General features: G+C 36.5%; 1 protein-coding gene across 1 annotated transcript in view; it reads right to left on the minus strand.

Annotated features, from left to right (window-relative positions):
• negr1 (neuronal growth regulator 1) overlaps positions 1-14,902 on the minus strand; it is a 160,205-nt gene that overhangs the window by 46,967 nt on the left and 98,336 nt on the right. The window contains exons 5-6 of the mRNA XM_055050717.1: positions 4,571-4,691; positions 1,482-1,630 (exon numbers count right to left, since the gene is read on the minus strand). Coding sequence (XP_054906692.1) covers positions 1,482-1,630; positions 4,571-4,691 — 270 coding nt within the window. The remainder of the gene's footprint in view (positions 1-1,481; positions 1,631-4,570; positions 4,692-14,902) is intronic.

The following is a 14,902-nucleotide window of genomic DNA, read 5'->3' on the forward strand; positions in this document are numbered from 1 at the left end:
CCTGTCAAAATTGTGGTTTTCCCTGGATCTTGTTCACCTTTTTTAAAATAAGTTGTTTTTTTTACCCTTCCAGTTAACATTCTATTTATTTGTTTTAATATAGTGGTGTGTGAACAACCAGCTTTCTTAGCTTGACTCATTGTGGCATACACTGCTTTTGGAGGTTAATGTCTCTGCTGAAAATCTTTGAAGTTAACAGTCTTCCTCGTCAATCAAATCAATCAAATTTTATTTGTCCATTATGTCACAACAGTGACTACTGAACCTTTAATGCTGTAGAAATAGAGAAAAAACTAAATAAACAGGTGAAAAACAAGACAAATTGGCTAACCTTTCTAATTAGGACTACTGAAAGGAGTGCATATTTTGATTGCATTCAAGAGTATTCATATACGCTTGTAGATTACGAAACTAATCATTTTGCAATAAAATACTTTTATCTAGGTTTCTAAATGTTTTTCCCCTTATTTTTGAATGCTGACTTCCAAATTAATAAGAAGAAAAATATCCAAACCCTCTTACATGCCTCCACTATAGCACATTGCTATCAAACCTTTACTTCTGAAGTCTAGAATAATATTCATCTACAACTCAGCACTACACAACACAAATAAAAGCTAAATCTCCAGTTCTGACAAAAAAGCATGAAGCAAAAGATTCAAAGGAAAGTCTGGGGAAAGATGCTGGCATGAGAGCAACATGTTATTTGTTTGTCAATACAATGTAATTCAAGTATGTACAGGAAAGCTCCTGGAAAAATTGCAGTTAGAAATTATTGCTGTATTTTTGTTTCAATTCACAATAGATTAAGTAACTGCACCAAAGTGCCTCTCGTACTGAGATTTTTTTCTCCATATCTGCTGTGTGGTGCTTTGTCGTAAAATTCTTCAAACTAACTCATTGTATTGTTGTTTTGAACATTTTTTCTGGCTGTTTTGTGGTGTTAGCAAATATTCATCTATTTCTTTTCTTGCATTTCTGCTAGAATAAATGAAAGCCCAGCGTAGCACAGATGCTCCTGCAGCATGGCTTCTGATGTTTTGGCCTCTTTTGAACTCAAAGCTTTGAAAATTATAAAAGGGTTGACTCCCAGACATTTTTTAAAACAAATCTGAGCAACACTACTTAGCCTTGATTTTACCAGTTATAACCTTTGCAGTCATGTTCATAATTATGATGTCATTACACCAAAGTTAATTTTTGCTTTCAGATGGTGTTTTCATCCATTACACATGGAGATGAAGACTTTCAAAGCAGACAACCACGCAGACTGCAACCAAAGCAGACAACAAATTTGAAAAAAAAAACAAAAAACAAAAAGAACATTTAAGCTTAACTCCTAGTATGTCCTTAACCAGCAGCTGCTTTGGTTTAGCTGGGTTTGCAGTAAATATAAAGAAAACTCTTGAGAGCTGATACTTTCAGGCCTCTGTCGCTTCCACCACTCCACTCAGCCGAGAACAAGTGGAATGACAACTTACGAATAAGAGGCACGCTGGCGTTGGCCCTCCCCAGCTTGTTGATGGCGACGCACGTGTAGTTCCCGTAACGATCCTCTGTCATGTTGGTCACTGTGAGGACTGATCTGGAGCTGAGGCTCTTGATTTCAATACCGTGTCCCCTAATGATCCTGAAAAGAACAATGTAAATATGACAAATGAGGCTTTGATTTCTCACCTGCTACACAAAGCGTGGGGTAGGAAAAGAGGCAAGAATGGAGCAAATGTCATCTTAAGTGGATCTCCATCATCACCCCGCTCTTCAGCGCATCTATTTATTTCATCGTGTCTGCTTTGGAGAGACGCTTTTTGAAGGACTGAGACAAGAGTGGAAAGAACCGGAGGAGAAGCAGTGGGGTGTAACTTGACATTTTACTCGTTTTTGTTGCAGGTGCACATGATTACAGCAAGGATTTACAACCAGATATGTACATGTATTGCATTAAAAAATAACTTATTTCCTCACTGTGTGATATTTAACCAGGCTAATTATTTAATAATAATAATAATAATTTAATATTTCTATTTGGTAAAGAAAGAAAGAGATAGTTTTTCAGCTAAGTTTGTCTTAAAGGACATAAATTCTAATTTGTTTACTAAGTAACTGTTGTAACTTCCTTGTAAACAAATGCAGGTCAAACACTTTGAGGCTCCTTCCACAAGCTTCTCACAACAGTTTGTTGAAGTTTTAGTCAACCCCTCCTGAACTGAGTGAGGTGTGAAGGCTGCCTTGCTTAAAGACATTTTCACCTCTGCTTTAACAACTTCATTTTTACTTCAAATGTAACAGTAAGCTAACAGACATTCCTCCCAAATTTAACACACTATGTAAGGAAAGTTATAAAAGAAAAAAGAAATTGGACTTAGCAAATAGAAATATTCTTGGTAATTTTGACATAGAATAGAATGGAAAAACATTTACTTAAATTTACTGTCAGACAGTGACAAAAAATGAAGATTATATGTCTTTTTATGCAGTGCTTGTAAATATCTGTCTTCAACAGCTGAATTCAAGGTGTTTGTACTTTGATGGTGATAATCTTTGACAGTCGGAGAAGATTAAACGTGACTCCGTGAAGGCACATGCTACTGATTTTAATCAGATTATTTTTGTTAATTTTGTTGTTTACTTATTTGTAACTCTGAGAATCCTCCAAACTTTGCCTGCACTGTGACCTCCCAGCAGCTATGGCTGGGTTCAAACTGGTTTGTAAGGCATTCTGAGCCAAAACTCTACGTGTGACCTTGTTTCCAACAGTATCCTCAAAATGTGTTGTTGCCTCACTGCTTGCGACCTCTTCAAAGTTTACCTCGATGCTCTCTGAAAATCTCAGCATGTGCTTCACACCATTACTAGCTCAACATCAGACCAGTCAATGCTTCCCCCTGTCATGGTGAAAGAAAGCTCCCCACCCTGACAGATGTACACATAAACACTCGCCCACTTCCACTCAAATAATGAAAGCAATGACACAACAAGAGAAACGTTTACTTGTCAAAACTGTCACAATAAAACTGATGCAGACAAACTAAAAGGGAAGCTGCACAAAGCGGAGCTAAAACACAGCTTTTACTTCATGTGGACAATGAACGTGCCATGAAGAAATCTGAACTTTGTGCCTCAGATCTCTCACCACTGCTCTGATTGTGATTACAAGTGGAAGAAGGAATCACAATTTAGCCATGTGAAAAGTCACAGACGGAACAAGTTCTCGATTTAAGAAAAGACCTGCATTATGCCAACTTGCCTCCTTAGCAATTTGAATAAATTGAATCCACCCCATAATTACAATTAGCACAGTGTGAGCTGATGACTGAAATTGTGCTCACCAGGAGTGGGTAAATGATGGGTAATGGGTATAATTTGATTTTTAAATTCAAGAACTAACACTTGAATCTAGACTGATTGATGTATGTGTCACAAATGAGTTAAGCCAGTTGCCTGCAAATATTTCATCAGAATGCAAGGTAAGAAAAAGCTCCAAGTGACTCCTGCTGGAGTGTTTTAGTGGGCTCTCCCCAGAGGAATGAGGAGTGGGATGACAAAGAAAAGCATAATTTTTTTTGGGAAAGAAACAAAACAAAGAAAACAGGCACAAAGAGAAATTATGCTGTGCTCTGATTGTAGTCGCTATTGGGAAATTCAGACTTCCCAGTAGGAAAATAAATCAAAATGAAGTCAGATTTCCCACAGGGAAAGAGGGAGCAAGTCTGACAACTCCCAGTTATGTCTTCATTCGCTGACTTCACATTTCAATATGGCCACTCATCGCATCAACAATAGTAAGCTGTGCTGGAAGGATATTTATTTTACAATAATAAAATCAATGTTAAATGTTTTGCCTCAACACTAACACGAACAAATTAAAAGGGGTGTATGCTTATTTAAACATTAAAAATTAAACATTGACAAATTGTAGCACAGCTTACTTATATATATCTATCTATATATATATATAGATATATATATATATATATATATATATCTATATATATAGATTGATATATATATATATCTATATATATACATATAGATATATATATATATATATATATATATCTATCTATATATATATAGATATATATATATATATATATATATATATATATATCTATATATATAGATATATATATATATATATATATATATATATATATATATATATATATATATCTATCTATATATACATATATAGATAGATATATATATATATCTATCTATATATATATAGATAGATATATATATGTATGTATATATGTATATATATAGATATATATATGTATGTATATATGTATATATATATAAAGCGACTATATATTTCAAAACAATATTGAGTGCTTTTTGTCATATGCATCAAAACTAGGAAAAGAATAAAATCAAACCTTCCAAGACTGTGTAGCATCCATGTATCAAGTTGATAAACTGAGTGATATCAGATACCAAACCCTTTAGTTTGACACTACACAATGCTGGAGCTTAGTACTATGAAACCTACAACCAGAGCACATGTAGGAGAGTGATGCAACTACATGTTGTGACGTGACAGAACAAACAATCAGACAACACTTACCTTTTCTCACCCTTGTACCACTCAAAGGTTGGAGACGGCACAGCAGCAGCTTCGCACCGCAACAGAGCTGTGCGCCCCAAACCAACTCCGTGGCTCTTCATTTCATGGATGTCCGGTGGAACTAGAGAAAGGGATTACAAGAAACCTTTGAATAAAAGGACATTTATTTTCCATTGTCTGTACAACAATGGCATCAAGTATATACAGTGCTTTAGATTTCATGATGTCTAACATTCTGTTTTCTGAACATTTTGTATAGGACAACCTGAATGCTCAGGGTCAACAGATGCTGAATTGAGAAGAAGGGCCTCCTTCCTTAGAGTAAAGGGAAATAAAAAGAACTGCACAGCATGGTGATAAATGGCTTAATGGAGGTTCAAAGACTGGCTGGTAGAGGCAGGTTCTTTGAATGCCAAATGAGATTCCTTTCATGTACTGAAATGTGGTGTAAATCTCTTTGCCAATGTCATGAAGGCAGCTCTGCATATGGGCAGTTTCCAAAGCAACGCCATCCTTCAGTACTTTATGCATTCACACAGCTTTCAAACGACAATGCCTTTAGAGCATTTAAGGCATTGATGTTATATGAATTAAAAAAAATAAATAAAATTAACGATTTTGTTTAATGTACAACACAGTTAGTGAAAATACAAAAACAAAACAATTTTAGAATAGTAACAAAGGTTTCACTATTATTCTTACAATATATATTGTGCAAATATATTCATACATTGTGTGTGTGTGTGTGTGTGTGTGCATTTTTTTTTTTTTTTACATTCCTTTGTGCTACAATCACAAGCCAGAATATTACAGACTGAGTGAACTAGAACTAAAGTTTATACATGGTGCAAAAGATCCGAAATTGCATTATGGTCTGGGCTGACTTCAAGCCCTTCTGCCCAAGCAGATGCAGAGACATTAAAACAATTAAAATAGGTAGATAAATAAAGTTTATTTGTGCCATCCATCCAATTTTCTGCCTGGGAGTATATGCCACAGAAAAAGTTTAAACTCTTAGGGTCACTCTTTCATTCATCAGTAAAATACCCAGTTGTGTTTATACGAGACAGAGACTGTATAAAACCTTGACAATGAGCCTTTCAGAATGACCTGATTGTCAGAGATGCGGTCTGTGCGAAGTGGAACAGGCTTGGCTAAATGCCTGCAAACCTCTCCTTTCAATTGGATCTGGAGATGTTCCTGATGGATGACCTCTGCTTGGGCTGCAGCAGCTTCCCAACACGGCAACAAAATGCCAACTCCTATCAAATTACACCAACTGCAGACAACAGCAAATTCATCTAATAGGCAGTCATGGTTTGGGTGTGTGTACATGTAATATTTGTTAGAGACAGACTTGGTTTTAATTAAAAGAAAGCAATATGGAGGCAATGTGTGAGCAATATTTCAGCAAGCCTGAGAGTCAGCACAGATAAATGAGGTAGAATCCAACAGATCTGTGCAAAAAAGCTGTGAGGAGGAATTTGTACTTATTGTGTATATCCATGTGAGAGAAGCATAACGAAGAGACAGCATGCTTTGGGATGATGGATGCCCTTTGACCAGCTTTCCTTTGCATCCTAATGAGTGCATTCACGTGCCTGGTCTTTGTGGTTTTTTTTACCTTTTTATATTTGTGCCAAATTATACAGCTTTTTCTTTTTACTGCTATGGCTCAGCTGTATAATTCCTAAAGAAATAGGTAATGCTTAAGGTTTTTGAATTCATTTATCACTGTGTGAAATGTTGGACACCATGCAAGTGAGGTTGAGGAAGGGTATGGATGTCTGTGTCTATGCTTGAATATTAATTAATACTAACAGTTTTCTGTTCCAGAAATCTGACAAGTTTGTTCAAACTTTCAGAATTTCAATGTATTTTCAGAAAAATAAGCATTAGTGGCAATAAACACAGGATAAGTTAAACACTCCACCAGGAGTTTTAAGGAAGAGCAGTCTCTGCCTACACATAATCCAATTAATGTGTTAAGCATTTCGATAAAGGAGGTCTGAATTATATTTAAAGCAAAGGAATAAAACAGGGAGCTAAAAAAAATTGCCACCAAATTCAACAGCCCCAGAAATACACGGCAATAACAACTGTGACAAAATCAATGCAGCGTGCTGACCGACAGCGGCTTAGTGAGTCCTCGTAATCCTCCATTGGTGTCATTGTGCGGCATCATTGATTATCTGAAGGCTCTCAAAGTGTCAGGGTGACCTAGCTGTCATCCTGTACAGTTACCAGGACAGTGAACACTGGGACTCTGCCAGGTGAGTCAATACTCAAAACCTCACACCTAAAATGCTTTAACAAAAACATATTAGTAATTCTTAGTAAGTATAGAAAATCCCAATTGTTTTCTAAACCATGTGCGATTTATGCACTGACTCATTTCCCTTTTATTTACAACCAATTATTTGTTAAGACAAACAGTAATTTCTGTTTTTTCTATCGAAAAAATTATTTTCTATTTATGGTTCATTTGGTTTACTCTTCTCCATGAGAAGTAGTTAAAATCCTAACAAGAAAATTAGACTGAGCCAACAAAAGGGATTAGCAAATAGAAAGTCCTATACAGAGCGGTAGGCACTCCAGGTGTTTTTCCACTACACAATACAATGAGGAGGAGTTTGATGAGTTTCCAAATCCTTCTGCAGCATGACAATATCCCCAAACAGAACCATCAGACTCAACAATGCTTTTAACAATCTAAATGAAATGTACAAGGTGAACCTAGGACAATTTCTGACATTTCTTGGCATAAACTTATATTTTTGAATGACTAAAGCAAAATTTATTTCATCCAATTAAAGTAAAATTGCATAAAATACAAATTTATCTCAAATTGGTATTCACAGGTCCGCTTAAAAAAAAAATAAAATATATATAAAATCAACCCAGTTCTAAAGTTTATACAGTGGCTCCTTATAGCTCAGAGAATAGACTTTGTAATACTGATATTAACTTATAAATTACTGAATGGCTTAGCATCAATAAACATTAAAGGCATGCTGTCCTTTTCAAAACTTACTTTGATAAAAATATAACCCTTGTTGCTCCTTTGTACCAAATCGCCCTGAATAATTATTTAGATTTAAGAAATAGCAACTAATCTTTTTGTTTAGAAAGATTGATTTAATACACAAAACATTATGATTGCATCTATAAGTAGAATACTTAGATTAAAGCTTAAAAAGCTTGGTTTTCAAATAAAAATCTAATTTAATCAATCACAATAGAAACTACTACTTGATATGATTTCAGTATAGCTCTTTTGATGGAATGTGGGTTTAGAATACTCATATCTAACATCATACTATTCATAATACAAATAAACATAATAATGGTGTATGGGAGTTCTTTTGAAAGCATTTTGACAATGTGATTTGTGTCTTAAATGTTTTTCCAGTCTGATAATAATGTATTATTTTGCTTATAAAAGACAACAAAAAGACATGTTATTTCTTGCAGTAGTGTAAGTGAAAAAAAGAGAAAAAGAGAAAAAGCAAGGTTCTTGCATTATATTGCCTATTTCAAGGACTCGTTGAACATATCTACAGCAAATAGCAGGGTTCAAAAATCATTTAACTATTACAGCACTGAAAGTAGAAAAAACTCCATACACCTTTGCAGGTGGTCCAGAAGGCCATTGCTTTTATGCATATCAATAATATCACATCCTTTCAATTTGGAACTTGGCACTGGATTCTGTTATGACGGATCACAGCCATAAAATCTAGTCAAATCCAATAATTCCAATTTTAACTTGCTGGCATGTCTTATATCATCATATATTGTGCAATACACCAGGAGGTTTGGAGGAGAATGCAAAGTAGTGCACTAAAAATCATAAAAATTCAATAATCCAGGTAATTTAGTACCTACAGAATGCTGGGGTAGCGCTGTAAATCATACCTGCAGTCGTAGTGACTCTACCAGATGGGGGTGAAGGGTTGGGTCCAGGAATAGCACGGGCATAGCAGAAAAATGAGCACATGCGAAGCCCTCCGGGGTGACAAATGGCCAGTTGTGGGCTGATCACAAACTGACTTCAGCTGCACCTGTTTTATACAAAGCTTGTCAACACGACAAAGATTATGCCCCACATGTCTCTACAAGATTTATGATCAAGATTTACTCACTAGCATGCAATTGTTTACCAAGCAAACTCAGAAAATGGATGCTTATTAATTAATATCCAACATCTTGAGTCAGACTTGAAAAAAAAGAAGGTTTTTCCAGCAATTAAGAAATGGACTCATCAGTGCATGACTTGTCAGCATACACACAGAGACAGTGTTCCCTACTACCATCTGTAGGCTTCGTTGTCCAGCTTTTTTGTCAGTCTGCTGCCAGGATTTATTAATTCATTAAGTTTTCAATTCAAAACAGCAAGCAAACAATGTGCTCCTGCTTTTCATACAATGCGTGGCTTAAAAATAACCAGCTTAATTTGCCATTCTGTTTGGGCCAACAGAAGGGGTTTAATCCATTGTCTGTATTTAACACTAAATAGTCCAATGTGCAAAACTTCCTGACAAATTACCTTTCTCTTTAAATGTCCTAACTTGGCAGCTGAACTGTGGTGGTACTGGAGGGACTGCAGTATGAGTGACAAGAAAAAAGCAGGTCAAATGCACCAAGAAGACTGGCAGGCTCAACAATCTATATTCTTCAGAAATGTCCCAGCACTCAACACCAAGCAATCCATCCCCACAACACAACTGTCAAGCAAGGGATAACTATCAGACCACATCCACTACTGAGTCTCGACAATTATTCAAAGATCCCACCGGACAAGTCATCTCACCAACCTAAACCCCAAACCCGAGTCACTCGGTGGCTGCACTGAGCCAGACCACCTTTATAACTACCACTCACAAAATAGAAGTGGTAGTTATAGTCGCGGATAAATGTACATGGCGTAACCTGTACCAAAGCTACGGCTACAGGCTGCAGCTCGGACACCAAATACGATAAGGAATAAAACTCAGATTTTATGTAAACCTGTGCTTTTAAAGATATTAGATTTTGCCAACTACTTCAGCTTTAAAATCAGTCAATAAAACCACAGACGAAGCATAAAAAGGAAGTTGATGTGTGCCAGTAAATTCTGATATGATACTAGCTAGAACATTTATTCTGCTGGAGATCAAGGTTTCACTCATTTATTCATGCCCCTCGTGTAGCATGGAATCCAAATAGCAATCAAGACGAGAGCTTTGGAGAGATGTAGAGAGATGGATTTACATCCAAACAGCTTGAGGGCACTGGCTTTAACTCTACTTAGGATTGGATCAGAAACCAATTCTAGGAAGCCTTGTCTTTTGAATTGTAAGCCTGAGTATTCGACAAATGCTCAACTGAGACTTTGTGTCTTACTTTAAAACACTTTCAACACCCGATTTCATTGAGCCATGGAAGGAACATTTCTCCTACCTTTGATCCAAACTTACAAGCCAACACTGCACTCACACTGGACACACACACAACAGTCAGGGCATGCATTTTGTCACATGCAAATGAAGAGCTATGGAGCTATTAGTCCATAATGACTGACAGTGAAATACTGTCCAAACACACCCACACTCTGCTAATAGTTGTTTACTTTGTCATCATTACTTGACATTGTAATATTGGATGGTCGTGCTAGGCAAACAGGTTTGGCTGTTTATTTATGTGAGTCGGTCACGACTTCCCAGAACAACTCTTTGTGCGGAGCCAGAAGTGCATGCTAGGGGAGCATCCACACCAGCAACGTCTGCATCACAAACGGCACACATGACAAGAGAACTAGAATAAGAGGCAAGATGGGAACAAACAAAAGACAAAGTAATGTTCAGAATGACTAATTTTCAGTGTACACTGCTGGCTTATTTTTTTGCAAACCCTCCACAGAGGTACAAGCTTGAAAGGCTTACAGCAGATCTAATATGCATCCTCATTATTATTTAAAATGTTTATACTTTTGTTGGAAAATTACTGTAAGCAAGGAAAAAGGCTGTTCTTTAAAAACAAAACAGTGATGGTGAAAGTGCGAGCAGAATTCACAGCTGCGGGGTGCTTGGGGGAGACAGGAGGCGTAAAAGTGGCTGGCAAACTTTGAACCAAGTAGGGTACAGCTTGCAAGGCAAGTAAAACTGTGCCATGAAGTAAAAAGGTTTAAGTCTGTGCAAAGTTAAACCCCTAACCTTAATTAAAAAACAAAGGGAAAGAGTTGTGTAGACACTTTTAGTGTGAATAAAAACAGCATAGATAAAAGAACGTAAAACAAAGAGTGACAGTGTGTCGGAGGAACCCAATTAAAACTTTAGAGGGTGGATGCATACACAATGTGTACGTGCAAAACACATACACAGTCCTTTCGATCACACTAACTCGTGCTAATAAAGAGACAATGTGTGGTGGAAATCAGTGCACCGCTTCCATTCTTCAGAACATCAGCATACCTATATATTCTTTAAGTTATTTAAGCTTGATATGATGAAGCAGAAACATCCAGACCTTCAGAACTAACATCAGACATCACTGCTGTAAAGAGTCATTCAGGACGCCATCAGTGTGGGATGAGTAGTTAATATCACTGCCGAACAAAGTCCAGCTAGGGCACTCTGAAGATACTTGAAGGACATATCTACATGTTTCTGAAAGGTCAGACTTGATGTGTTCATGGTCACCATCCTCTAAATAGCTAATCTGCTCAACCACTCAGGAGCATATCAGAAAATACTGACGGCATAGCACTTTTCAAAAAGTCAAATATTAAACATCAGGGTGCCCCGGATGTTAGAAGTTAAAACTGATATCTTTAAGAATCACAGGGAAATCTGGTAATAATGTTTTAGTTGCATTCTGTCCAGCATTTTACAAAACAATCTCACATCTCTTAAAAACAGAACCTTCCTAAAAGATTGATATCCACAGCAAATATGTCTCAAGTCAATAAAAATAAAATTATCTTTTAACGCTGCTCTCAATGATTTGCCTTTTTCTATAAATATGAAACGGCACAAAGGCCTTTTTCTTAGTCTTCAAAGTAGAAAAAAATAAGAGAATCAGAACTCGCCAGATGTGTTTCAATTCTCAAGTATCTCTTTTAACATTGTCCATATCAGAACAATTATAAAAATAGCTAAAAAAAACCCCAAAAACAAACAACAAAAAACTGTTGAAAGACACTTATCACCACTTATTTGATGCTAGAGTTGCACTAATATCAAACAAGTGCACTAGGAATGCAATAAAGAGTGACATCTTGGGGTCACTAACTTCCCAGTACACTTTATTTTAATGCTTTTGTACACATCTTTACAACAGGTGCCAAAAAACACAACTCCTCAATACATGATGAGTAATTGGAGATTACTGCAATTGTTTGTTTCAAGATGATTATTGGCTCATTTTTAAGCTTCCACAGGCTGTTTTGGTGAGCTGTGGAAGAAGTTTATTCCAACGTAGCTTTGATTCTGTCTTTGTGAAAACTGATGGGAATTTTAGCCCTTTGTTTGTAAGTTAGCTGTCTCTTTTGTTATTACTTCAGTAGGCTAATTTACTCTAAACTCACTGAGCTTATTCAATTTTCTGCATTTCCAATTGATCAATTTGTGTTTGAGAAACTGTGAACAAAATATAGCCAATTCCCTTTTCTTTCACATTTTTAAGCCTCTCTGTCAAATTAAGCATAAAAATGATGCTTTTTCTTTACTTCTGCTTCATTACGCCTCTTCATTTGTGGTTCAAACAACACTTTAAACGTAAAGGATTAATTAAGGGGACATAATGTCTTTCTATTCATGTGCAACAATATGGCTCTAAATATAGCTTGTGCTCTCATACAATTTCATGAGATTTATTAACAAAATATATGAATAAACAGCCTCATAAATATACAGAGAATAATTTATATGTGCTGCTCGTATGCAAATTTAGGGCTTCATACATTATTAGTCGTCAAACTACAGTCTGTTTTATGTATCTGGATACAGTTGTGAGGAGTGCCCCAGCTATTGTGTCATTTTCCAGTTCTGGTTACTCATCTGTGACAGCTTTGTGAATACTACATGAGCGTACAAATAAGATCAGAGCAGGTGGTGTGCATGCAAATACAATCCATAACAAAAAGGGCATAAAATAAAGCAAAAGACAGAATGTCTCAGTTGCTTTTACTTGTGGAAAAAATAAAATAAAATAAAAAAAAACACAAAAAATTTGTGCACACTGTCAAATTCACCTTGCAACATAATCTTGTAGAACAGCAGACTTATCGCTGTGCGAGGAAGAACCTTGTAAACTGCTTAGCAAGGTCAGACACCTCTGATTTCTCATCTTGAAAGAGAAACAGATTGCTGTTAATGTTTTATCTACACAGTTAGTGATGAACGCCTTGATTCTGGAACTAGGTGGCTTCGTTAATTAATGAAATGCTGGCTTTTGATCGCAGGCGGAGGTGTTCCGCCGTGGTTTCCTTCTCACTCATCCCTGCAACTTAGCTGCTGAGATGTGATATTTATGCTTTTGAATCTTACTGTGTCATGAGAATTTCAGCCAATAACAGTACCCACCTGCAGTGAAGATGAATATGTAAATTTGAAAAGTAGGTCGGAGATCGAATTTCATCGGGTAAATTCGCAGTTGAAATATCCTTTTGCCAAGCAGGGGGCCTCAGCCAATCTGATTTCAGGACGACCTTCTGTATGACTGCCATCTTTCAGCTTTAGCTGATAAAAGTATTCAGTCGGCATTCATTTATCACTGCGCGAATAAAGGCAAGAAGCCCACTCAGGCAAGTAATTTAATCAAAGTGGTCTTTTGAGCTTTAGAGAAATCCAAGCTGAGGCTGCAAGTGGTGCACCACATGCACAGTGACAGGGTCTCTAAAACACTATAACATAGAAAGGCAAACTGCAGGCTGCTCTTATTAAAACTGGAAAGATGCTCAAGCTCAGTTTTATTTTCCTGAGTTTAATTAGTGTCCTTAATCTGCAATTAGCTCCGAGGTCAACTGTACTCTCAACTTAGAAAAAAAAAACTCACATTGTTTTTGAAGGAACATATACATATTTAATTAATCTGTTAACCGATGAAATGTCAATGTCACTGAATTGTATGCAGTTTAAATAGCGTGATTAAGAATAACTGGTGCAGGTCTGACAAATTGATCTTTATGACTTAATTTCATTAAACTGCTATTAGAAAGAAAACAACAGATCAATGCTAACATGGTGAAAGGGGGGATCAGTGCACACCATAAAGGTTACTTACATTATCTAGGTATACATGTAAAATAAGAAAAATGATCCACATTCAGTTGTATCTAGATGTTATTCACTTTGAAATCCTTTCAATAGAACAATTTACATTGGTGACTGGCTAAACAGATCCAACACACGTAAAATCCTCTAGAGACCATTTTAGCAAATCAAGAGTCTTATTTAATAAGCTAAAAAGGGCAACACTACTTTTATTTTTAGAATATAAACATGTTGTTTTTTGCCTTGTAGGACTGTGTTCTTGTTTGAAGTCAAATAAAAGCTAATAATGAAAAAACTTGGCTAAGTCTGGATCTCAAAGACATAACAACACTTGGGTTTTTCATGAATGCAGCTTTATGGGCTCTGACTGAATCAGTCATTCCAGTGGACACATGGGTTTATTCATTCTGCTTTCATAAAGTTGAAAAATGACATATGCATCACTGAAGGTACCTAATTAAAAACAAAATGTATGTTGTAAAATGCCAACCATCCATCCATTTTCTGTTCACCCTTATCCCTAATGGGGTCAGGAGGTGCTGGTGCTCATCTCCAGCTATACCCTGGACAGATCGCCAGCCTGTCGCAGGACAACACAGAAACAGACAGGACAAACAACCATGCACAAATACACTCACACCTCGGGAGAATTTAGAGAGACTAATTTAACTAACATTCACGTTTTTGGACTTGTGTACCCAGAGAGAACCCACGCATGCACAGGGAGAACATGCAAACTCCGTACAGAAAGACCCCGGGCCGGGAATCAAACCCAGGACCTTCTTGTTGCAAGGCAACAGTGCTACCAACTGCACATTAAAAATAGAAAAAACATTGTTAAATGTTTTTTCTATTTTCTAAACGGACTGAAAGCAGTAGCTTACAAATACCTTTCTTTTCCATTTAAAGCCACTAAATACCAATGCTCCTCTTCTTTAATGTCAGCTAAATGTTTTGTTTATTTGGGTTTAATGGATTCACAGCACTTTGAATACTAAACAGCTGCAATAAAACTCAGCACCTTTCATGTAAGAGGTGGCTGTGAAGCAGAAGAAGAAAAACAACAAATACCCCTGAC

Source organism: Poeciliopsis prolifica, unplaced genomic scaffold, assembly GCF_027474105.1.
Source record: "Poeciliopsis prolifica strain line A6 unplaced genomic scaffold, Auburn_PproV2 SCAFFOLD002, whole genome shotgun sequence".
NCBI lineage: Eukaryota > Metazoa > Chordata > Actinopteri > Cyprinodontiformes > Poeciliidae > Poeciliopsis > Poeciliopsis prolifica.